The 26,225-nt window shown below is 44.5% G+C and overlaps 1 protein-coding gene across 2 annotated transcripts in view; it reads left to right on the top strand.

The window, feature by feature from the left end:
- The window catches only part of atxn7l1 (ataxin 7-like 1), a 41,935-nt gene extending 16,131 nt beyond the window's left edge, over positions 1 to 25,804 (top strand). Inside the window, exons 6-12 of one of the 2 annotated variants that reach the window (XM_080757179.1) lie at positions 2,424 to 2,506; positions 6,839 to 7,095; positions 9,058 to 9,451; positions 12,258 to 12,379; positions 12,692 to 13,237; positions 19,494 to 19,734; positions 21,375 to 25,804. In XM_080757179.1, the coding sequence (XP_080613305.1) occupies positions 2,424 to 2,506; positions 6,839 to 7,095; positions 9,058 to 9,451; positions 12,258 to 12,379; positions 12,692 to 13,237; positions 19,494 to 19,734; positions 21,375 to 21,392 (1,661 nt within the window). In that variant the 3' untranslated portion in view covers positions 21,393 to 25,804. Of the gene's footprint in view, positions 1 to 2,423; positions 2,507 to 6,838; positions 7,096 to 9,057; positions 9,452 to 12,257; positions 12,380 to 12,691; positions 13,238 to 19,453; positions 19,735 to 21,374 lie in introns of those variants that run through there. The other variant, XM_080757180.1, reaches the window with a different exon arrangement.
- The last annotated feature ends 421 nt before the right edge of the window (positions 25,805 to 26,225 follow it).

Genomic DNA, 26,225 nt, shown 5'->3' with positions numbered 1-26,225 from the left:
TCTATTCTTTCCGTATGTTGTTTGTGCTGCGTTCCTGTGTTTCTGTCACGCTGCGTTCCAACTCTCTGATTTACACTCTTAATTCATGAGCTTCCTCTGCCAAGATCCACTTCGCTTTATAAGATTCCTCTACACCTCCTCCCCCAACGCTCTCTCTCTCTCTCTCTGTCTCTCGCTCTCTCTCTCTCTCTCTCTCTCTCCTACTTTCTATGACAACACTGCCTCCTAACCTCAGATGGATTGTCCGTGAGTCTTTGCGTGTTCATTTGTGTGTTTGTGTGTGTGTTCATTCAAGTGTCTCGTGTACTCCCTCCTGCCTTGCCGGCCTACCTGTTTGTTGTGCAGCTCAAATCATTCACTCTTGTGTACACACATGCAAAGATTACAGGGTTTAAACCAAACAGCAGCCTGCATGTTGTCAATTACAGTGGTTACACTGACCTGTTGACTGTTGCTACGGAGCTCTGAGACCACGCCCTCCTTCCGCCCTGGCTCCAGGGACTTGTTCGCTAACGCTAATGCTAATTGCTTTCTATTAAACATGGGCGCCTAACTTTGTCAGTGCTTGCTGGAGCACACGCGCACGCACATCTTTATTTTTTTGTTGGCCTTTATTTTTGCCTTCAAAATATTAAGTTGGGTGTCGCGATTTCACGTTGCCCAGGTTGACCGAACGCATCGCAGTGCAACGCATTTTGAGCTTGTAGTTCGTAATTACTCTAGTATTTTTGCTACCAGAGTAATATGCAACGTGGCCCATCTGGAGTGAGTGTGAAACTATAGTGGCCCTCTCCATCGTCAAAGTTGCCCAACCCCGCTATAAACACATTTTGTTCCGTTATTCCACAGGCCTACATTGTCTTGGTAAACATGAACTTTTTCCCCAAAGCCTTGTGTTTATATTAGAGCTGGGACTCGATTAAAAAAAAAATCTAATTAATCAGAGGCTTTGTAGTTAATTAATCTCGATTAATCGCATTTTAATCGCATATTTAACCCGAGAACAGTGAGAAACCTTTTTTTTTCAAATGTTTTTGGTATCCCAGTGAATAGTGACTACGGGATTCCACTCGTTTTCAACATTTTACTGTCATGAATATACCTTAGACTTGTTGTGTGGATATAATAAAGTCCCCCCCATTCTGTGTTGCCTATAGAACTGGAGGTCTGAAAAAAATCAGTAACATTATGAAGTACATCTCAGTGACATCACAAAAGAAAAATGTACTTCATAATGTTACTGTTTTTTTCAGACCTTCAGTTCTATAGGCAACACAGAATGGGGGGACTTTTTATTATTTCCAGTGCACACAACTCAATAGAAAAATGCGTTTGATTCCAACAGTGATATATAGGCAGGTGATAGGTAGGCAGCAAGTGCCTATACTGTATAAAGTGTCTCAGTGTGTATATGAATACTCAAATGTGCTTTACATGGCTGGGCATGAGAAAAAAAAAAAAAAAACTTTATTATGGGGGAAACAAAAAGGTGCGATTAATTTATCTGTAGTTAATCGCGATTAATTTTTCTGTAGTTAATTAATCTCGATTAACGCGTTAAAGTCCCGGCCCTAGTTTATATTCATCCGTTCCATGTTGTTTCTAGTTACGGACGTAACGAAGGCTTGACGAATGTGGCAACGAGCAATAGTTGGCAGCAGGAGCACGTGCTGCCACTGGCTATGTTACTCAGGTGCTAATGCAATGTAATCAGGAAGTGTTTGTGTGCAGCTGACAGTCAGCTGGCTCACCACTAGATGCCGTCGCGAGCCAGACTGTGGGGTTTGTTTCCCACAATTTTAAGTATATAGCTTAGTTTAGTCACGTTCCATGTGACTAAAACTAAATGAAAACTATTCAAGAGACTATGATTAAAACTAAAATCTAAATTTGCTGCCAAAAATAACACTGCCCCAGAGTTACTGTCGAAGTGTCCTTGAGCAAGACTCCTATAGCAAGAACCCCTAATTGCTCCCCATGTGCAGGTTGGTGCCTTGGATGGTTTCCTCTACAATCGGTGTATGAATGGGTGAATGTAATGCACAATCTAGTTGAAGCACTTTGGATATTAAAAGCGCTGTATAAATGGAAAAAGAAAAGAATACTAAAAAGTGGTAGCATTTGGGGGTCTTTCGCGTAATGCAGTGGTTCTCAACGTGTGTGTGTGTGTGTGTGTGTGTGTGTGTGTGTGTGTGTGTGTGTGTGTGTGTGTGTGTGTGTGTGTGTGTGTGTGTGTGTGTGTGTGTGTGTGTGTGTGTGTGTGTGTGTGTGTGTGTGTGTGTGTGTGTGTGTGTGTGTGTGTGTGTGTGTGTGTGTGTGTGTGTGTGTGTGTGTGTGTGTGTGTGTGTGTGTGTGTGTGTGTGTGTGTGTGTGTGTGTGTGTGTGTGTGTGTGTGTGTGTGTGTGTGTGTGTGTGTTTTGCAGGCAGGGTGTTTGATCCTGACAAGCACTGTGGAGTCCAGGATCCTGAGAGCAAACGATCCTGCACACGTTCTCTCACATGCAAGGTAGCTCATGCACAGACACACACTCTCGCGCACGCACACACACACACACACACACACACACACAACGTTGTCCATCGTGCTCAATGATGACAATCCATCCGTATAATTACTCGTGTCTGTGGTTTCTTTGTATTTTTAAGTTATTTGTCATTTGCCCTGTGCAATTTGTGATTACGGAGCCTAAAAGGCAAACAGAAATACAAATTGTAACCTTTCCCATGTTCAATGCAAAGACAAAACACAATTAAATCGCTAAACCCAATTATTTGTGTGACAATTCATCATGAACTTAATTTGTAATCGTGACAGCCCTAGTGCAGTCCTTGTTGGAGGAGCCAGAGCCATCTAATAGAAGAGTTGCGATGTTGAGGGGGCAGAAACCGAGCGCTGTTCATGCAGGCTGGAGAGGGACAAGCTGGAGTTTGAAATACATTGTTTTCGTTGTGCGATTGCTACAAAACAATCCAAAATAAAGGGATTTAAGATCATTAAAGCTGGGCTGGATGCATTTCTGCCTACTTCCGGTCCAGGACTTGTCCCTATTTGTCGTCCCCATTCTCAATAGAAGTCTATGTAGGAGAGCCGCCATTGGACTGAAGCCCCATGAAGTGAACGCATTTTGCGTAACTCTGTCTATGGCTCTCTTTCTATGGCTCTCTGTCTATGGCTCTCTGTCTATGGCTCTCTGTCTATGGCTCTCTGTCTATGGCTGCAGCTCCATCCACCAGATGGAGCTGTAGTGTCCAACTGGGTTAGTTGTACGTAGTGTGGTTCAGTGTGGTTCAGTGTGGGGGACTCAGCCCCACCTGTTGGTCCTGTAGTGTGGTTCAGTGTGGTTCAGTGTGGGGGACTCGGCCCCCACCTGTTGGTCCTCCATTTGGTTTTACTCTCAGAGTTATGGGGTCCTTGAAATTAAAAAGTCTGAGAACCTGTATGCAATGGCTTATCTCTTGTAAAAAGAGAGACCAGCCTATTCTCCAAACCATCATATCTTATGCTTTGCTAGGTTGTACAAAATAATATTTGGTCAATTAAATTTGCAGAAGGACTCGCCTCGCGCACAGCTGCCTTGTCTATGTTGTTGACATGACATGGGCTTGCAGGACAGAACTTTTATTTGTGACAGACACATAGTTCCTTTGCAGACAATACAATCTGCTTCTAATTGGTCAGTCACAAAGCTAAGAAAACAGTAGCCTACTTTTTCTGCATGTCAATGATGAGATAGTTCTTTGGCATTTCAAGCTTTCCTCACGGAGAGCAGACAACACAACAGTCTAGATATGTCTGGGACCAGTGCTGTCAGCGCGCAGCGCATGCAGAGTTATGAATATTACACATTCCGGGGTTCGGGCTGAAAGTCCACCTCTCAGTGTTTTTCCACTACGAACCATTGAACGTGCATTGTAATACACATTGGTCTGAATGGTCTGTGAGCGTAGCGATACACTACAGGTGATACGTGTAAAACCCTGGGCATTTGAAGGAATTTATAAGGGTTTATAAAACCCCCCCGGACTGCCCGGACAGCCCCCCAAAAGAGGACTTGTCCGGGCAAAAGAGGACGTATGGTAAGCCTAGCTTACTTATCTGCAAAAAGAAAACCTCGTGGCAGACTATCCAGCAAGTAACCTCGCCTCACCAGCAGTGGCGTTTCCAGGAATTACATTTTGGGCAGGCAAGAATTACATTTTGGACAGGCAAGATGTGTTAATTGTCGTCTCCCCGCGCACAATCGTAGCACTAAAGGTTTTCAAGGAGATATACCTGCCAGACGAGTAGGATACAAAGGCTGAAAGGCTTGCATTTACATTCCAATGGGTGATTGAGGGTCGCGCTCTACCGTGACGGCCAATCAGCTGTCCACTAATAGTTCTCAGGTCTTGTTTTTGTCCTCTTTTTTTTCTCATTGTATGGATTTTGGCCAGGCGGACGCCTGCCCTCGCCTTATTGTAGATACGCCTCTGCTCACCAGGCTTATAGTTTCCACCACCTCGGAGGAAAGCCTGGTCTCTGTTTCAAAAGTCTGTATGATCCGGTCGGGAGCTCTTCTACAAAAATTAAAGTTACAAGTTACTGTCACGTGTTGCCATTCTCTTGTACTTGTATTATTTCCCACCTCGGAGTAGCCTTGCATCTCGGAGGACAGGCAAGACGGGCAGTGTCGGTAGGCCAATCAGAGGCAGGCGGGGCGTTACCATGTCTATGCTCGGACGTAGAAAGAAATCACGCAGTGTAGACGGCTGATGTGGAAGGCCTCGAGGTGGTGACATACACTACTCACACACGCACTTAGACAGCATTGGACTCTGAGCACAGAAAGACAGCATGGGACTCTGAGAACACACACACACACACACACACACACACACACACACACAGATAGCTGTGTAGTTAATAAGTGGTAGTGTGGTGGTTGGTGTTCAGAGTAGCCATGACAGACGGAGTAATTACACAGAGGGGGTTGGTTCAGTGTGTTGGCCTTTAATTTGCCCTGATCACACCCACCTGCTTATTATGTAATAAAGAAAATGTGTCAACATAACATAATTAATTTAGCTTGAAGCGGGTGGGGGCATTGACACCTCTGTCTGTGAGTGTAGTGTAGTCTCACGCAGCCAGACTTTCCACAATCTCCAAATGCTTAAAGAGTCTGGAACTACGCCTCCCAAAAGCCGAGAAAGGAAGCTGTCATCTGTTCGTCATTTCCGCGCACAAAAAAATATAGTTTAAAATGTCTTTAAAATGTATTTTTGAACATCCATTTTGGATTAGCAGCAACCTATTTGCTTAGACTAATTTCGTTAACAGTAGGACAAAATTGTGGAACTTCAAAGAAGATTGGATTTTTTCAAAGAAGATTTTTTTTAAATAATCAATTACATTGTTTAGTTTGATTTAGCTGTTGCACCCCTAAATGTGTGAGTGAGGGGGGCGGGGGGGGGGGGGGGCATTGGCCAAAAATAGATGATCTACAATATCACAACGTGACGTGTTGTGAGCTTATTGTACACTGTAGATCGTCTACACTTAATCGCTTCACCAAAAATGTAATAGACTGGAAAAAAGTGGTCCAAGTACACAGTAAAATAATGGGGTTTACTAAGAGGGGTTAAGTGGTTATCTCCCATTCTTATCTTTGTATCTCTGCCACTACTGTAGTTTGTACCTATTTTGGTATTAAAGAATGGCCCTTATTGGATGCTTGCAGCGTGATTTATGGACTTCCTGTAACACTGTGGCCTATTTGTGTTTATTTTTGACCTCGGCTATAAATCAACGGGTTCGGTTTCCATGGCGATATTATTCACACTATATGTCGAGCTAAGGGTCTAGTAGGATTCACTGTGAATCCTCACGAAAGAAAAGATAAGACGTGATTGTTTAAAACTCGGGAACAGAAATGCATTGTAAACTAATGCCCTTTTTTTTTAATGTAAAATGGCCTCTACAAGCTCTAAACGTGTTGTGTGGTTCTCAAGGTGGGCATCTTGGGACCCCCAGGGGTCGTTGAAGGGGGTCCCCAGCTAAAGGAGTTGATATAGCATCAAAATCGGTGTATCCACTTATTTATATGCCGGCTATTCAAACGTAGCTACGTGGCTACGTAGTTGTAGGCCATGAATGAAGCTCGTTCTGACCAAAAACGCAATCTGCGAAAATAATTGAGGCGGACGGAGGCAGACTATTCACTTCCGGTTCCCCGGGCAACCTAGAGCCTTTCATAATTATAGATTCATTCATATTCAATCAATAAAAGCCCTTAAATGACGAGTGTTACTCGTCCATGGCAGTCGTCCGCTGGATTCCAATGAGGGCCTTTCTCGGCCCCACCCTTCTCCCATTGTGTATATTGTGTTTAGTTTCCAAGATGGCCGCAGCACCAGGAGGGGGTGGGGTGGAGGTGAGCCTAGAGGTGAGCAAATTCAAGACACCCATCTTGCGTTTGTCTTGTGTCTGTGTGTAATGGCCGCTCCAATGCATTTCCAATGGAAGCCCATATGGTTTGACCAAACATTTTGTTTGATGGGGGGAGGGGGGGCAGAACACATCCATCAAAGCTGTGTTCAGACAGGTGTCAGACACAAGGCAGGTGTCTTGAATGCAGCCCAGTAAGGGGCATATGTCGACCCCGCCCGCTCACCTCCGCCCCACCCCCTCCTGGTGCTGCGGCCATCTTGGAACCTAAACACAATATAAACAATGGGAGAAGGGTGGGGCCAAGAAAGGCCATTATTGACGAGTATACTCGCCAATGGCGGTCCATGTGTTATTGTTCCTAAACCTTATCCTGTGTTTGTGTGTGTGTGTGTGTGTGTGTTCCAAATCCAGACCCACTCCCTGACTCACCGCAGAGCGGTGCCCGGGCGCAAGAAGGCCTTCGACAGCCTCCTGGCCGAGCACAAGGGCCGGGCCAAGGAGAAGGACACGCCAAAGGAGAAGGAAGACGCACCGCAGCAAGCCAGGAAGGACAGCGTCAGCATGGCTGCCATGTCACAGGAAACTACGTCTCCCAGCAGGCCTCACTGCCCCAACGGACGACCCCTGTCCACGCTGAAACTACGGCTGGCCAACGCACACATACCAAGGTACGGGCTCAATCATTCATTCATTCATTCAATCATTCATTCACGCACGCACGTGTGACAGGCAGACACACACAGTCTCTATCTCTCTCTCTGAGAAGCACAGTGATCGACAGGCAGACACATACAGTTTTTTGTGTTTAATGGAGGATTTCCTGATTTAGTTTCATTTTCTCTGTATAGATACATAAGGCGCTATTTCAATGACCAGTTTGTGCAACATGGAAAGCTAAAAACCACATTACTTCTATCGCTAGATGCATTTCATTTAGCTGTAGATTTAGTGACTTTTATTCAACATTTGTTGAGTGTTTTAATAGATAACCTTTTACTTTGAATCCACTTACTGAAACATTTCAAGTTTCAACTGAAGTGGAGGCTTCTGTTGCAGTTGGCCTTGCTCCCCACTAGGTGGTACTGTAAACTAAATCTGGGTGATAGATGTCATGTGTGCCAAGTCTTGTCAGTGAGAAGGGCATCATTTATCATTTTGGAACTCACGTCCACTTTTAATTGAGAAAACACATGTTTGCTTCAACTAGGACATTGTCAGGGCTTTGACAAAAGCGGAGCATACCAGTGGTTTATTGTGATGTAATTCGTGCCAGTCAGTTCTATGGACTTTACCTTCCTTTACTTTACTTTATTTGTTTATTTGAAGGACGGGATTAGCATCACTAACACAACAGGACATGAGTGGACGGCATACAAAAACACGATACATTTCAAACACAGTAAAAAGAGAAGATAAAAGATTGAGCAGAAAAGATTAAAACTAATTACTACGGTAGGCCTACTCTAATGGACTCTAGTGGACTGAAAGTCATACATAATCACAGGACTGGTTGTTTTTTAGACACTTTAATGTTTGTTTAGCGTAAATTAAGTAAGACTCGCTGATATAAATACATCTTGTAATAAATAAATTAATCATTTTTTATTTTTCACGGACATAAGATTTTAGTCGACTGAATTTACATTTGATTTAGTCGACTAAAATGTATTTTGGCGGTCCTTGATGCCGTCGTAATGACTGATTTCACACGTGCTGAAAATAGCCGATCTACAAGCTCACAACACGTCGCGCTAGCATACAAACCAAGTGTAACATGACTTATACTGGATCTCTTGTCCACTAGTCCCTTCCTATTTGTTCCTACAAAATTGTCAGTATATTTAGTCTTAGTTTAAGTCATCGTAGCTTAGTTTTCATTTAGTTTCCATGTAGGTAGTTTTCGTCAGTGCAAACAGCTCTCCTCTACCGCACCCCCTAGCAAACAGCTCTCCTCTACCTCACCCCCTATAAATCACATCTTCACATTCTTCCTCACTCCCTAGCAAATAGCAATCACCTCTTAACACTCTACCTCACTCCCTAGAAATCACCTCTTAACACTCTACCTCACTCCCTAGCAATCACCTCTTAACACTCTACCTCACTCCCTAGCAATCACCTCTTAACACTCTACCTCACTCCCTAGCAATCACCTCTTAAAACTCTACCTCACTCCCTAGCAAACACCTCTTAACACTCTACCTCACGTCCCTAGCACTCATTTTCTTGTATCATTCCACCTGTTGATTGTTGGCATGGGTTGATGCCGCCATCTTGCACTTTGCAAGTCACTCTTTTGGTCTGTTGGTTGCCATTTATTTCTTTTAATGCCTTTTTAGGCTTTCTGTAAAGTAATTTGAATTGCCGTTGTGTATTGCAACGTGCTATACAAATAGACTTGCCTTGCCTTGCCCTGATTCAACTCACAACTTCTGGAAAATCCAGTTTGCAGTCTTTTTCTAGATGTACTGTACGCAGCATCGTCTGAAAATAATTAGTAATAATCTACCTTTTTTCTTCCATCTTTCTCCCTTTCCATCCCTCTCTTCCCCTCTCTTCCCTTTTCCACATTTCGTATGCTTCTTTCCCTCTAATGTGTTCCCTACCCCTGTGCTCCCTCCCTTCTAAAGGGTGCCTGGGTTGACCTCCAGCTCCGCTGCGCTCCCTGCTGCTCAGCCGGCCCCGGCCTCCTCCAACCCAGAGGCCCCGGCCTCCTACAACCCAGAGCCGTCTCCCCGTGGTTGGGGGAGGCCGGCCCTGGCCTCCTCCAACCCAGAGCCGTCTCCCCGCGGCTGGGGAAGGCCGGTCCCGGCGTCCTCCAACCCAGAGCCGTCTCCCCACGGCTGGGGGAGGCCGGCTCCAGCCCCGGCCTCCTCCAACCCAGAGCCCTCTCCCCGCGGCTGGGGGAGGCCGGTGGGGGACAACTCTCGTCTCTCCAGTGACGATGGAGACATGGAGACTTCAGACGACGCGTCTGACCGACCGGCCTGCCATTTCTCCACCCACCACCCCCGACCGCTGGCCGTGAGTATATGGACTGCAGTTTTACAGTAGTTCTGTTGTTAAGAGATGGATGGGTGCTCTTGTATTTTTTGAAGTACTTCCTTACGCAGCTTTGTGTGTCTGTGGGTGGCTGGCTGGCTGTGTCCGGGCGGCTCACCGGCCCAGCCCCCTGGACACGTTTCCTTGGGCTCTGGATGTTCTGGGGACCCCCACACAGAGTTGCACCACTTACTTCACACGGGTGTGATTATTTTATTTGTTCTTTGTTTACTTAATAGACATGCACGCTCACAGACACATGAGCGTGCGCGAGCACACACACACACACACACACACACACACATGCACACGGACACCTCCCAGGTGTGTGTTTGTCAAGGCTATTGCTGATTCTCAGCATCTGAGCTCAGCAAATAATGTTTTGTCTGATAAACAAAAGTCTAAATAACGACAACAAGCGGAATCTTTGAACTTTTCTTTGAACTTACAGTTGCCAGCTTTGAAGGAGAACTTTACATTTAGGATGTTTCTGAGTGGTGCAACCACTCCAAGGAACAGCAATGTCCGTCCTAACCTATGTGACTATGAGTACCAGTAGGGGCAAAAGTGGCACTGTTGTGCCAGAAACAGAGAGAGAGAGATAGTGTTGCACTGTTGCCTGCTAATTACAGAGAGAGAGAGAGAGAGAGAGAGAGGAGTTGCACAACTCAGTTCACACGGGTGTGATTGTTTTTCTTCTTCTTTTAGTTTAGTTTCATGTGTAATTGTTCTAATTGGGTCTGAGTCTACCTCACAGTGGCTTAAGAGTTTGGCCGGAGGAAATTATCACTTTTTGATGTATAATTGGTTAAAGCTAACTGAATTTCACCACTGTGTGATTTCAAAGAGAATTCTGGATGAACTGTTCTTAATCTGATGTTATTTTTTTTGGGAGTGTTCTACCCATTGCTGGCTGTCTGAATACAAAATAGAAAAGGTCATTAGGGGTTTTCATGATTCTGAACCCATTCCAAGCATTAGTTTTGCACAAAAAACACTCCTTGGGCTAAATGGCCACAACGGCTATGGATGTTTTTAGCCCAAGGAGTGTTTTTCGTACACAGCATGTCACATGCTACATAATGTATAATGACATTTAGAACATTTGGCCTTAAATTGGTTTCTTAATGGTACCCCAACTTTCATCAGCTGGTTGTGGTCCACTTGGTTGTAATAGAAACCAATGTGGAATATGTTAGCAGACACCTTTACAAACACATTGGTGAAGAAAAGTTGTGGTAAGAAATTAATTCCCAGATTTTATTAATATCCTCTGACTAAATGGACATAGCCAAGTCTTATGTGATCTTGAGCAGAATAAACCAATTTTAAATGGATGGAGATTTCATGTTGCTATGATGACCCTTTTAATTTTGCAACATGACACACTTCCTGAAAATGTGCATACACCACCTGCAGTTTCCTTTTCACGTATAGTGCATCATGCATAGTACATAAGCACTCTTAATACATACCTTATGGCCCCAGGATGCAAATGCAAATATCTTCCCTATACCAGGAGTTTCGTCAGAGCACCAACCAGTGCTGGGAACCACTATGCTTAAGAGTAGCATGCCAGAGCAAAAAAAACACTTATAACAATCTTAGTCAAAATCAATCATTCCTTTTTAATTACGGTATATAAGATGGAGCGTAGACGAGCTGCTTTTGGTGAAGTTCTAAATGGAACATGTCAGACGTTAGAACGTCCACGATTTAAGATGATGCAATTACCAACATTTGATGCTGTAAATGCATCAGTTATTCAGCGAATCCTTTCACATCCAGTTCAGTTGACAGTACTGTACATACGTGTGTGTGTGTGTGTGTGCGTGTGTGTGTGTGTGTGTGTGTGTGTGTGTGTGTGTGTGTGTGTAGAATGAGTAACTCGTGCTTTCAGACAGTGTTATTTTAGTTTTAGTCATATATAGTCTCTCGAAACGTCACCTGAAATGTTTTAGTGTTTAGCCTAGTTTTTGTCGAATAAATCTACAGGTGATTTAGTCGACTGAAATGTGTTTTGTCGGGACTTGTTGCCGTGCATTTTGCATCCCAAAACGCAGTTTATAGTTAAGGGACGCAATAAGACAACGACCTCTGCATCCACGGGATGCATTACTGTACTGCTGTACTGTTTCTTTTTTTCATTCTAGTTTATTTTGCTAGCTTTAGTTATAATAATCATTTCTTCTTCTGTTTTCTACATGAATATAACCATATGAAATGAAATGGGAGTTAAATGCTGCAATTTGTAAAAAGAAAATGGCAAAATATGCCTCCTAACTTCATTGAAGTGGCACTCATAAAATGTCCCTGGGACTCATCTAAAAGACCATCCCTGCATCCCGGGACTCATTACATTGAAAACCTATTTACATTACATCACTGACTTTCAGATCCACCCGCTCTTGCTCACAATATTCCTCAGATCTCTGTAGGGATGCAGTGCTGAAAGCAAGCCTTGTTGTTCAAGGCTTTCATTATGTTTCATTCCAGGCTGTCAATTGTAATCAAGACTTCTTTCTGTCTCTCTGTTTCTCTCTCTCTATATATATATCTCCTTCCTCCATCCCTTACTACTCCACTTTCCTCTCTCGCCACCCACCTTTCTCCTCTCTCCACCTCCTGCTGTCTCACTCGCTCTTTTTTCCTTTCCCCCCTGCTCTGCCTCTCTGCCTCCCTCTCTCTCTCTCTCTCTCTCTCTCTCTCTCTCTCTCTCTCTGCCTCTCTCTCTGCCTCTCTGCCGCTCTCTCTCTCTCTCTCTCTCTATCTCTCTCTCTCTCTGCAGTGCTGTGTGTTCAGCAGCAGGCTGATGGGTCGTGGTCACTATGTGTTTGACCGCCGATGGGACAGAATGAGACTGGCCCTGCAGAGCATGGTGGAGAGACACCTCAACGCACAAATGTGGAGGTGTGTGTGTGTGTGTGTGTGTGTGTGCGCGAGAACTGCACTGCTCTGGGATAATAATGAGCTGATTATGTTCAATCAGTGACCTCCAGCACAGAAGCCATTAGTTTAATTCTGACCTCTGTTCGGTTCCAACATACTGTTACTGGAGTGTATTATTGGTTTTTATTAATGAAGGGGAATGAACAGGGGGGGGGGGGGGGGGTGTGTGTGTGTGTGTGTGTGTGTGTACATGTGTGCTGACATTCCTCCATGGATGTGTGTGTGTGTGTGTGTGTGTTAACTGAAATCATCCCGTTGTCTTTGCTCTTTCAGGAAGGTGCCGCTAGCAGCAGAAAGCCTCCTCTGTCTCTCTTCCTCTGTCTCTCCCTCCGCCACCTCGCTCACCCCTCTCCTGCCCTCCCCCACACCCGCCGATTCTTTCTCCTCGCTCGCCGGCTCCGACGCCCGCTCGGCCTCCTCGGCGGGCGTCTTCGCCACGCGGGGTCCCTCGGCCCCCGTCTCCGCGGCGGGGATACCCCGGAATGGCACCGCCAACGCCCCCGGTCCGGGGCGTCCCGCCAGAGAGAGGGAGGACTCGGCGGCGGACGCCAAGAAGAGGAGGCCCGCCGCGTACCCCTCGTCTCCGTCTCTGTCGTCGTCTTCGTCGCTCTCGTCTTCCTCTTCTTCCTCTCCGAACGTCGACGGCCACAAGAGGAACGGCGGCAGCGACCATCCAGCGTTCCCCCTGGGCAGGGGGGGCTCGGCGGCCGGCCACCCCCGCAGGAAGGGCCCCGGGCGCGGGGGACGCTATCCAGGGAGCAGGGGAGAGGCCTGGCTGTCCAGGACAGATGGAGGTCAAGGCCACAGTGCTCAGAACAGGTGGGTGGTCAACAATGCTTGAAAAAGTACTCAAATGTTTTGCTTAAGTAAAAGTATCAATACCGGATATAGTAAGTAAAAGTCCGGAATTCAAAATGTACTTGAGTAAAAGTACAAAAGTATGTAGTAATGTACTGAAAGAACCAAAAGTACAAGTAGTCATTGTGCAGAATGTCCCAATTTTCAAGTTTTCAATTGCCTAAAACTCTTAAAATAGCACAAGGCAAAGGTGAACAACAACATAATAACAATATAAGGTCTAAATGTTCCACGAATGGTCAAAGCCGCCATAGTACTCGGAAGACGAACTTGCTCTCCTATCAATCAACCACAACAACATGCAGGCTAAAACAGACAGGCTTAACAACTTTATAAATAAACTTCAGTAGGTGTTGGATGGGTGCTGGACTAAATAAACTTCAGTAGGTATTGGCTGGGTGCTGGACTAAATAAACTTCAGTAGGTATTGGCTGGGTGCTGGACTAAATAAACTTCAGTAGGTATTGGCTGGGTGCTGGACTAAATAAACTTCAGTAGGTGTTGGATGGGTGCTGGACTAAATAAACTTCAGTAGGTATTGGCTGGGTGCTGGACTAAATAAACTTCAGTAGGTATTGGCTGGGTGCTGGACTAAATAAACTTCAGTAGGTATTGGCTGGGTGCTGGACTAAATAAACTTCAGTAGGTGTTGGATGGGTGCTGGACTAAATAAACTTCAGTAGGTATTGGCTGGGTGCTGGACTAAATAAACTTCAGTAGGTATTGGCTGGGTGCTGGACTAAATAAACTTCAGTAGGTATTGGCTGGGTGCTGGACTAAATAAACTTCAGTAGGTGTTGGATGGGTGCTGGACTAAATAAACTTCAGTAGGTATTGGCTGGGTGCTGGACTAAATAAACTTCAGTAGGTATTGGCTGGGTGCTGGACTAAATAAACTTCAGTAGGTGTTGGATGGGTGCTGGACTAAATAAACTTCAGTAGGTGTTGGATGGGTGCTGGACTAAATAAACTTCAGTAGGTGTTGGATGGGTGCTGGACTAAATAAACTTCAGTAGGTATTGGCTGGGTGCTGGACTAAATAAACTTCAGTAGGTATTGGCTGGGTGCTGGACTAAATAAACTTCAGTAGGTATTGGCTGGGTGCTGGACTAAATAAACTTCAGTAGGTATTGGCTGGGTGCTGGACTAAATAAACTTCAGTAGGTGTTGGATGGGTGCTGGACTAAATAAACTTCAGTAGGTGTTGGATGGGTGCTGGACTAAATAAACTTCAGTAGGTATTGGATGGGTGCTGGACTAAATAAACTTCAGTAGGTATTGGATGGGTGCTGGACTAAATAAACTTCAGTAGGTGTTGGATGGGTGCTGGACTAAATAAACTTCAGTAGGTATTGGATGGGTGCTGGACTAAATAAACTTCAGTAGGTATTGGCTGGGTGCTGGACTAAATAAACTTCAGTAGGTATTGGATGGGTGCTGGACTAAATAAACTTCAGTAGGTATTGGCTGGGTGCTGGACTAAATAAACTTCAGTAGGTGTTGGATGGGTGCTGGACTAAATAAACTTCAGTAGGTATTGGATGGGTGCTGGACTAAATAAACTTCAGTAGGTATTGGATGGGTGCTGGACTAAATAAACTTCAGTAGGTATTGGATGGGTGCTGGACTAAATAAACTTCAGTAGGTATTGGATTGAGCCCGGTCATCATGACCTGATGACCTGGTCAGACAGACAGGTTGGACTCGGTATCAACAACTCCAAAACACAAGTGTTGTGTGTCAACTCCACCCCCACACAACCCGTCATTATTGATGAGGAACCACTTGAGTTTGTGGAAGACTTCACCTACTGTATCTGGGCAGCCTCCTCAGTAAGGACAGCGGGGCATCGAAGGACATAAAGGCAAGGCTGGGAAAGGCTCAGGGAGCCTTCTCCCAACTCCGTTCCATCTGGAGGTCAAAGCAATACAGCCTTAAAGCCAAGATGCTCCTATACAACAGCAATGTAAAGTCTGTTCTGCTGTACAGCACTGCATCCCTACCCAGACCTGGCGAGTAATTAAATCAGACGTGAGGAAAATTGAAGTGTTCCACAACCGATGCCTCCGGCGAATATGCCAGATCTTTTGGCCAAATGAAATCTCTAATAATGAACTGTATAAACAAACAGGGAGGAAGTAATAGTACTCGGAAAAACTGATTGACTTGGACAGACGACCAATAGTCATTTTTATCTTGACTGCGGTCGAGGAAGATGACAAGAATAAGCAGTTCACTAAGTCACTAACAAGTCACCTGGAAGATGGGACAAAATTGACCGTATTGAATTTAAATAGATTGTACCGAGTTTAAATTTGCAGTCGTGAATTAAAATTGACTACTGAATTAAAAAAAAAAAATCACACCCGTGTGAAGTAAGTTGTGCAACTCCCCGGGGGGTCCCCGGAACTTCCAGACCCGCAGGCCCAGGGTGCCGGCCCGGTTCCAGCGAGCCGCCTGTGTCCGAAACGGTTGATAAATGACAGAGTTACCATTTGGGGGTCCCTCTACTGTACTGTACTGTCACTGTACTGTACTGTCACACGCGAAATCATCATAAATATACAGTTAAAATGTGTATGGCTGTGCAACAGTGACACTTGGTTGTGAAAACAAACCAAGCGCTATTTTCGTGCTCGGACAGACCCAGCCAGGGACAGTGAGGGGCGCTCTCATCGTCATGCATCATCTCATTCTGGCACAATCACAATTTGCGTCCTCACTTTTCCGTCTTCACTTTTGTCTTCGATGTTTGTGTGTTCACACAAACCCAGAAAGCTGGGCATAGAAAATGTTTACCGTGACTCTACAGAATTTACAATTTGCTGCATTGTGTTGAGTTTAAATTGCCTGTATTTAAATTGACTTTTGAGTTTAGAATGACAGATTTAAGATGTTGAGACTGATTGAGTGGAGTTTTTCCTGCCACCACCGGCGACAGCCATGGCATTGTGTGTTAGTCACCATGATATCATGTTCTCGTGAACATGATATCTCAGGGACGCCTGGAGGGAATTCAATCACACAGATGTTACATAAACGTCCGCTCAGCCTCAATGGCAAGTTCAGGGTCACCAAAAAGCATGTTTCTGTACCCGACTCAAAATGTAATTAATTTAGAAGTAACTATGACAAGATTTCACACAAATGTATAATGGTGTAAAATTATTAAATTATAAGATTTTGTTGGTCAAGGATCAAGGCCACGATGATCTGGGGGAAACAATCAGATATAGTAACGTGCATACAACAAGCGCATACATTTTCAAATTCCAGACTTCCAGGATTGACAGACATGGATGTAAACATCAACAGGTCGGTTGGTTGGCGGCACACAACCAAGTATTTGTAGTTTATTATTTCCTTATTAAATCAGACGAAGCTATGGCACGCTGCACAGAAAGATCCTCCAAGGAGGAGACTAATGGGCTTCAGTCCTACTCAAGGATTTGGCATGTACTGCAAGCAACCACTAAATCATACAATGTTTAAGGACCGCCCAAATTGATGTGTACTAGGCCACGGACCACCCATTTGGAAAGATCCTGTGCCCGGAAATCCCACATTTGTTGTTGGATGAGATTTTAGTGCATAATTCTGCAAATTCCTCTACTGTACATGTACAGTAGGTGTAGAGAGAGAAACCTATGATAATTCTTACACATTCTCTCACTGGGATAATGGCTTTTACTTCATCAAATTAACCACTTTCAAACCGGGTGTCCATATTTTTGGGCATGTCGTTCAAGCTTTTATTTTTGTTTTCTTTTCAAAATGTAATTTCTTTTTAAAGCGACAAAGAACACATCCACATGGTCACAACATGTGACGATGTGGTGCATTGTGACGTTGTGCCATTAAACATTTGGTGCAACCAATTCAATTTTCAATTCAATTCAATTTCAAAGGGCTTTATTGGCATGAGAAAACATACGTTTACATTGCCAAAGCAGAAAGAACACTTTCATTACGGAGCTTTGTGTGTCTCTGGCTGCCTGGCTGGGTCTGTCCGAGCACGAAAATAGCATTTGGTTCGTCTTCAAAACCAAGTGTCACTGTTGTGCAGCCTAACACACACATACATATTAACTGTATATATATGATGATTTCAGGTGTGACAGTACAGTACAGTACAGGGACAGTACAGTAGTAGAGGGACCCCCACACGGTAACTCTGTCATTTCTCAACCGTTTCGGACCTGGGGCGGCTCGACGGAACCGGCCCGGCCCCCTGGGTGGCGTTCCTGGGGGTCTGGACCCCCGGGGACCCCCACGCGGTAACTGTCATTTCTCGGCCATTTCGTTCCTGCAGGTCTGGAAGTTCCGGGGACCCCCACACCACTTACTTCACACGGGTGTGATTTTTTTAAAAGTATAATAGCGCTTAATCCGCTTAAGTGGTTAAACTATTTCTCGCTTTGCTACGGACCCCCCGGCAAGGACCCCTGCAGGGTCTCTGGACCCCACTTTGAACACACACCAGTTAAACTTGAGCAAAAAAAAAATAAGCGACTGTTCGTTTTCTCCATTCTATCTAATTCTCTGTGAGAGCTCAATTGACAGACTAAGCATTAGCATAATTGTATTAGCATAATTGTAATCCGCTCTAGCCTGACCAGTTGGATGTCACTGCAGACTTGTTTTTTTCCCATGTTCTGAAATACATCAAATCACACCTGTTACCAAACGGTCGGCTTTGAGGCAGTGTTGATTTTGACAGCAAATTTTGGTTTAGTTTTAAGTCATTCTTTTGAATAATTTAGTTATTGTCATATTTTAGTCATCTGAAATGTATTAGTGTTAGTCTAGTTTTGGTCTAGTCTACTAAATATCGTAAGACTTTAGTCCACACAATCTACAGTTGATTTTCTCGACTAAAAGGTGTTTTGGCAGGCCTTGAAGCAGTCGTAATGGCATATTTTGCACTCGGTCGCATGCTGAAAATAGCAGATCTACAAGCTTGTAGATCTGCTATTTTCAGAGCGCAACACCCGAACGCAACCAACCGTAAAATGACTTGATTGTCTTTTACTTTTACTGGATCTATTCTCCACTAGTCCCTCCCAAACATTTTAATCTGGTCTTTATTTGTTGATGAATCAAATAAATATATGTTTTAGTCATCATTAGCTTAGTTTTTATCTTGTTTTTATTTGGTTTTCATCAGTGAAAAAAATAAGATTTCCGTCATAGTTTTAGTCGACGAAATCACTTCTGGGTTGCATCAAATTATAGACTGTTACCAAACAGTCAATATTTTACGCGGCGCCTCAAAGTTTTTATCTTCCAGTGACAACAGCCTCATTATTTCACAGCAGGTCATAATTATGGCATAGTAAATCTCTGTGACATATTGCGCAACAGCTCTTCTCCACCTTGTATCTCCTTGTTTTGTCTGTGGGCTTTCTGAGGACTCTGGGGAACGGTAGCATTTTAGACTGTGTCGTTTTTAAATGTGTTTCATTCTGGAACGCAGAACCCTGACTTTGTAATTTTTAACAAATACAGGTCTAGAACCTTGACTTCCAAGTGTAGAACCATCATGTTCGGCCTTGAAATCCAGTGCTATACTTCGCTGATCAGAGCAAAGGTCAGCGAGTTATGGCCATCGGTTTTTTCTTCTCTTTTTTTTGTCCCACGATTTTGCAACCCATTTATTTCACCCAGTGTCAATTATCTAATGTAATCCTGGGCGCTACACTTCCTGTGGCAACCTGGGGGGGGGGCAGCGGACTGACCTCATGCTTCCTTCTATGCATGAGGAGTCCAAGCTGCTTCTTTTCACCTGACAGGGGGGGAGTTTCCCCGGCCGGACATAGCGCGTGGAATGAACGACCAGTTCCTTTCCCCTCCATCAGGCGCCCCGGCTGGCCAGGGGGAGGCAGTTTAGAGACCAGGATTACTGCATGTTTTTTTTAGGGTACCTACCCTATAGGGGACACGGGGAGAACATGCAAAGTTGCAAACTCCACACAGAAAGGCCCTTTCGGTCGTAAACACTGCTGTAACTCTGCTGTAGCTCCCCATATTTGTGCAATTTGTGCCCCCCCCCCCGGTGTGATTCTCATGGCCGACCCGTGAACATCGTTTCTGCCACGTTACGTTTGTGGCGTCCACCAATTTTAACATAGGATGCAAATTCTAAAACCTTGACTTTGCACCTTTTTTAACAAACAGAATTCTAGAGCCCACTAACTTGTGCTGATGCCACCTCCAGCCTGGAACACCCCAGCAGCACAACCACAACCAGCGCCCCCTACTCCTCCCCCAGCAAGGACCAGACCTCCTCCACCCACAGCCCCTCAGGAGGAGGATTGGACGGGAAGAAGAGGCGCAGTCCCGGCTCGTACGGGGGAAGGACCAGCAAGCTGAGCCGGGCGGGAGGCCTGGAGAGCCTCTTCAGGAAGGGAAACGGGACCGGGAGCATACTGGCCTCGGGGCCCGACTCGCCCCGACAGGTACATTCTCTCTCTCATTGTCTTGTATTTGTGTCGTCGTCTCTCTCACTTTCTCTTAACCCTGGTCCTTTATAGATTTTACACACACACACACACACACACACACACACAGCAATGCTCTGATCAGTCCCTGAAAATGTACATTTGTTTTATCTTTACAATGGTATTTTTTTATGGTAATTTCTTTACCTGCAGAAGAATGGTTAAAGTACAGTTTAAGCAGACCTGCAGTTTTCCGGGAGTTTTCCTTCATTTTTTTTCCCCAGATATGTGGTGCACACAAATGTAACATTGCTTCTCCATGTTTAGTTGTGATTCTGCGGATAGAAAGCAGACCTGTCCCAAATGACATGAGAGGATGGTTCATGATTATTAAATGTTTTAAGGAAAATAACTAAACTGATAAGACATGTATTTTTGGCCCTAAACTACTCAATGCTTTATAAAATATCAGAGGTATTTTGAAATAAATTATTTGACAGACGGAGAGAGACAATGTAAAGATCTAAGAACTAGAGTCATATATGTTCCCCTTAGGACTCTAGAGCAGCAGCAGTTTTTCTAAATCCTCCTGAGACACAAGTCCTAGTCTGATTTCGTAATGGTATTAATGTGGCTGTTGAAAGCAAGGCTTTTGCACACCTACAAGCGACGGGTGCGTAGGGGAAGGACAACCAAGTGCCCGACGCCAAAACACTATCTTCAAATGCAGTGAAAAACTTTTTAACAGGGAACCAGCAACGTTTCCTCCTATACGGCCTTCATCAGGCTGTCTTCCAAAGATAGCCTGCTGCTGGTTCCCTATTAAAGTTTTTCACTGCATGTGCGGGTGTTTTTTCTTTTTCATTAATGTGGCTGTTAAAATTCAGGTCTGAGTCCATGACTACACCAAAGGTTTTTGGCTTGGGTTCTGTTTTTTAACATTACCGATTGAAGCTGAGCGCTGACTTTTAAGGGCCCGTAATAAATCACAATCTTCATGCTTAACTCTATCCTGTGGATCACTACAGAATAATGCTAATACCAGCGGTGGGAAAAGTACTCAAAAGTATTAATACTGGGCCCGGAAGGTTAGCTCAACCGTCAGGGCACCTAGGCTACTGGGCCAGCCTGACGGCGTGCCGCGGGTTCGACTCCCGATCCCGACGGCCTTAAATTCCTGCGTGTCTTCCCCCCCATCTCTCTCCCCATTTCAGTCATGTCAGTCTACTTTCAACCTATCAATAAAGGCAGAAAAAGCCAAAAAAAGGAAAAAAAGGTATTAATTACAACTTGTAAAAGTCTGGAATTCAAAATGTACTTCAATAAAAGTAAAAGTCTGGAATTCAAAATGTACTTCAATAAAAGTACAAAAGTATTGGCATCAAAATCTACTTGGAGTACCAAAAGTAAAGTATGTTTCCTAATAATAAACAGTATCATAAACAGTTTTCAAATAAATGTAGTGGGGTAAAAGTACAATATTTGATGTAGTGGAGTAGAAGTAAAAGTACTGAGAATTGGAAATACTCAAGTAAAGTACTCTCTCTAGGTCGTACAGTACAAATACCCCAAAATGTTACTCAAGTACAGTACTTGAATCAATTTACTTGGTTACTGGCTAATACCAATACTTTGTTTTGTCTTGTACTTTCTGCTAGGCCAAACTGCATCACTGACCCCAGCCTGTTCACAAACCTTGCACTCCGCCTCAATGCCGTCGCCCCGATTCACATCGTAAACATGACGGTTTCACACTTCTGCTGCAATGACTTCTGGGGATCCGGCGTCGTTTATAGGAATCCGACAACACTGGCTCTGTTTCATTTACTAACGTGCGTGCCCTTATTTGGTCCGCTTTGAACGTCCCCCTCGGTGATGGTGACGGTTGGATGAAATTCTGCCGGGGGGTCACGTTGTGGTTATATGGCCTTCTCACAACGGGACATGTTAAATCCACCAAAATACTTCTGGAACTCTCTGGGAAGGGAATTTTCGCTTCGGGTTTTTCAAAGTTTTCAATCGGGATTGATGCTTTTTCTACCGTGGCTTTGGCTACACCATTTCCTGGTTTAGGCCCATACTTCTGGTTCCTGTATTTGGTTAGGTGACCAGGAAGCTGCCTCTGTTTCATGGGAGTTTGAACATCGAAGGACCCGTCGACACTATGGACTGTAGAACTACACATCAGTTATATGAAGATCTAACGCTCGGCAGGTCGCTATGGGACACGTCCAATCTTGGGTCGCGGACAACATAACTGCCCCGCTTATATCTCTTATATAACCACGGTTACTGCGTAACCTCCAGTTATCCTGCTCTTGTTTATTCTGCTCTCTCTCTCTCTCTCTCTCTCTCTCTCTCTCTGTGTGTCAGTCTTTTCTCTATCTATCCATGTTCTGTGGATGCCTTCCTCTCTCCATCCAGCATGCCTGTGTTCAAAGTGCACTTAACCCTTTACTTATTCCCACTCTCCCTCTCCTCCCTCTCATCAACTCCAGACCAATGTCTCTCCATATTACCAGGCCCAGCCAGAGCCTGTTGGTACAAGGGAAGTTATCGATCATACCAGACAACACACAGACACTCGTCTCTATTAAGCTCGTTGCATTTCAATGAAGCAAGAAAATCAGGGCTTTTTCGAGGATCGTTCCCGCCATTTATTTCTCCTTTGTCTTTGTTTTTAAATGTTGCAAGAAACGCAAAAACAATTATTTGTGTGTCAGGACTTGCATCCGAGACGGAATTATTATTATTATAATTATTACGATGGTGTTGGATATTGTTTGTTTTGTTGGGTTATTTTTTGGTTTAATAATTTATCATTTCCTAAGTGATTGTTGCTGTTTGTTTGTTTTGTTTTTCTTTTCTTTTCTAACATAGGAGACATTTTGAGCAACAAGAAAATATTACGGCATTTTTTTGACAAAAGAAGTTGAAAGTATTATGACAGAAGTTTGTATCGTTTGAAATGTGTACATACGTTTTATTATTTTTGTATTTATTAATTTGTGTCCCCTTTTTACTAAAGATAATTAGCTAAAGATGGTGTATTTTAATAGAGGCCTATGTTTCATAATCTTGTAGAAATAGACCCCATGGTCTCACAGGTTGGTTGTAGCTAATGAACCTTTTAGTGCAGGACTGCCATGGAATGTCTGTAAAGCAGTGGTTCTCAAAGTGGGGACCCCCTTGAAGGGGTTTCGGGCAAAGATTTGAGTTAAAAACGGCCGCTGTGTAAACATATATTCAAAGGTATGCGCCACATTTTCACAGTACCTCGCGGTGAGCTTGTACATCTGCTATCTTTCAACATTTTGAAAAAAAACTTGAAGATGTTTGAAAATGTTTTAATAGTTTTGAATTTCCCTAACACAAGTCTTCTTTTCTGGGGGTCCCTGGCACAAAACAATTTACCATGGAGTGTCTGCGGCCAAATATTTATCAATTTGGGGGACTTTGGCATGAATAGGTTTGAGAACTAGTGATTTAGAAGGCATTTGTAGAATCTAGCTCGGTTAGTAAAGCAGTAGTAGTTATTTTTCATTTCAAGAACCCCCAGTTTGGTATGCATTTAGCCACAGACCCTCACAACTCTGAGAGTGTACAAACGGCAAGGAACCCTTACAGGTCACAGACTTGTTTCCTAACTGTTGTGGCTCTATTTTGTTAGTTCCAAACATTTCCACATTGCCAACAAACCCACTGATGCATCCCGAGACTTTGGATGTACGCAGATCAAAGAAACAGATTGTCCACAGGTTCAATGTCATTTTTGGTTGCATTTACTTTCCTTTGGTGGTGATGGTAAGCGGCTTGTCCTGGATCTCTTTCGAGTCAGTTGGCAGTTGGTCTCTTGCTTCATCTTCCTCCTCCCTCTTTTGGGTTTCTCAGCAGGAAGGATCGCTTCCTCGTGTGGCTCTTCAGTCTCCACAGCCTCTGGCAAATCCTGTTTAGCTTTCCTTCCTCTTCCTCTTGTTTTCAGAACTTTCAGGCAGTTTGATTTCCTTTCTTCATTCCTTTCTTCCTCCCTCGTTTAGGCTTCTCGGCTGGGAGAGTCTCCATGTGTGGCTCTTGAGTCTCAGCCTCGGGCAACTCCTGTTTAGCCTTTCTCCCTCTTCCTCTTGTTTTGAGAACAGGCATCTCTTTCTCCTCAATGGCAGTGGAAGATTGAACATCGTCTCATTTCTCCTCTGGGACATCATCCTTGGCAGGTTCAGCCTCTAACATGATCTCCACTTCTTTGACAACTGTTGCCGTTTTAGCTCTGCCCCCTCGTTTGGGTCTCTCTGTGGCCAGTGTGAGCTGTATGTCCTGGGCCTCTGTAGATTCAGGAGGCGCTACAACCTGGGTATCCTGCTTGATTTTCCGCCCTCCTCGCCGTGGCTTCTCAGCTGGGATGACGACGGCTTCCTCAGGTTGGATGACGACAGCTTCCTCAGGTTGGGTGACGACAGCTTGGGATGACCTCTTGAGCCTCAACAGCCTCCTTCTTGGTTTTCCTCCCTCCTCGCCGTGGCTTCTCAGCTGGGATGACAACAGCTTCCTCGTGTGAGTTGATGAGAGCTTCCTTTTGTACCTCTTGAGTCTCAACAGCCTCAGGCAATTCCTGTTCTGCCTTCCTCCCTCTTCCTCTTGTTTTCAGAACCGGTAGCTCAATTTTCTTAATGGCAATGGAGGTAGTGGCAGGTTTTTCCTTTGGCTCCTCTGAAATAACCTCTGTTAAGAGTGTTTGTTCTTTCACTGTGGTTCCTTTCTTTGACGTCTCTGTGGCGATGGTGAGCGGTTTGTCCAGGACCTCTGTAGATTCATGAGTCACAACACTCTTTGTTTCCGGGCTTGATCTTCCTTCCTCTTCTATTCTAGGCTTCTCAGCTGGGACAGCCTCTTCGTGTGCCTCTTGAGTCTCAGCCAAATCCTCTTTAGCCTTTCTCCCTCTTCCTCTCGTTTTGAGAACAGGCATCTCCCTCTCCTCAATGGCAGTGGAAGATTGAGCATCACCCAATTGCTGGTCATCATCTACGGGCAGAGATGGGTTGTTCTCAGCTTCAATAGGGATCTCTTGCACTACCTCAGCATCGTCCACAGAAACAGGGAGACTGGTCTCAACCTCTGGTTCTTGTGATGCATCCGTTTCCACAGGGACAGTGAAGGTGAGTTGTTTAGATGCTTGCTGCTCATCTTCTGCTGGCAGAGATGTGTTATTAATAATAATAATAAATAGACATACAAAACGGTGAGGATGGCTTCTACACTAACTATCAATTAGCTGGGGACCGACGACCCCCTGGAATCCCCCATGGACCTCTGGGGGTCCCCCGACCCCACTTTGAGAACTGCTGAGGAAGAAAAGGTTCTGTGAAATCAGGCCCTGGTGGTTTAGTATTGTAATAGGAGAGGGCCCACATTCCTGTTGCCTGTGGTTCACCCCTTTAATCACACTTCTTCCAATGTTCAGAATGTTTTTACGTCTTTATCTAGTCTAAGAAAGACTGGTTGAAGCTTGGTGCGATTATGATTGTTGAATGTTTGGAGTGAAGTGAAAGCTGAGTTCCTTTGAAATGCCTTCAGTTGCTATATGTGCGTACTGCATAGTTTAAATCGGAGATTATTAACTGTTCCCAGTACAATGCTTGTCTTAACACAATATTCAGAAAGGTGGTACTACTCGCATACAGTTCAAGGCTATATCAGCCTTTCTACACCACATGTCTTCGCTGAACAAATGTTCACCAACTTCACCCCAGAATAGAGACACTATGGGGGTTTGTGTAGTAAAGGCAGAAAGTCATTACTCAATTAATTGAAGGTTTTTTGGAGGCGTTTAACTTTGGTTTGACCCAGTGTGAGGTTTTCTGAGTGTCGTACCGACCTGGTACTTTTCAACTGCTTTAGCGGAGACAGCCAGGGTTCAGTGTTATCTCGGAGCTACTGTATCTCGGCACTAATGAACACTTCACATTGATTAATCTACTGCGTATGATAACCATTCATGAGATCACTATCATGTAGGCAATTTACGTGGTCTTAATTGCCTGTTCTAATTGGCCTTTTTCTGAAAAGAAATAAAGAATAAAGAGGGGGAAAAAAACCAAGATGAAGCAACAGTAGCACCTATGAATGAATAGGCTCTATGCACACAGAATTACTCTTCCTACTTCCAGGCGCGACACAGTTTAGAGTATATATATATTAATATATACTCTATATACTTTCGCCCTATAGTTTTATACCAACGGAGAGGCGCCGTCTCAAGCGAACTTGAGCCACGAGAGAGACCACAGAGCGAGCTAAAGTGAGCCGAGTTGCCATGTCGAACGTTTGGGAAGTTCACTTAAGCCGGCTCAGCCCCGTTAGAGTTGCGACCCGATAGGAAGAGAATAGTAAATCCTCGCCCATCCTCGAACACAGCAGAGCACCAGTGTTGTTTTTGGAAGCAAATTTAGATTTTAGTTTTAGTCATTAGTCTCTTAAATTAGTTATCATTTAGTTTTAGTCACCTGGAATGTGTT

Source organism: Protomyctophum bolini, assembly GCF_963924005.1.
Source record: "Protomyctophum bolini genome assembly, chromosome: 23".
NCBI lineage: Eukaryota > Metazoa > Chordata > Actinopteri > Myctophiformes > Myctophidae > Protomyctophum > Protomyctophum bolini.
This window is presented reverse-complemented; position numbering and strand designations above follow the sequence as displayed.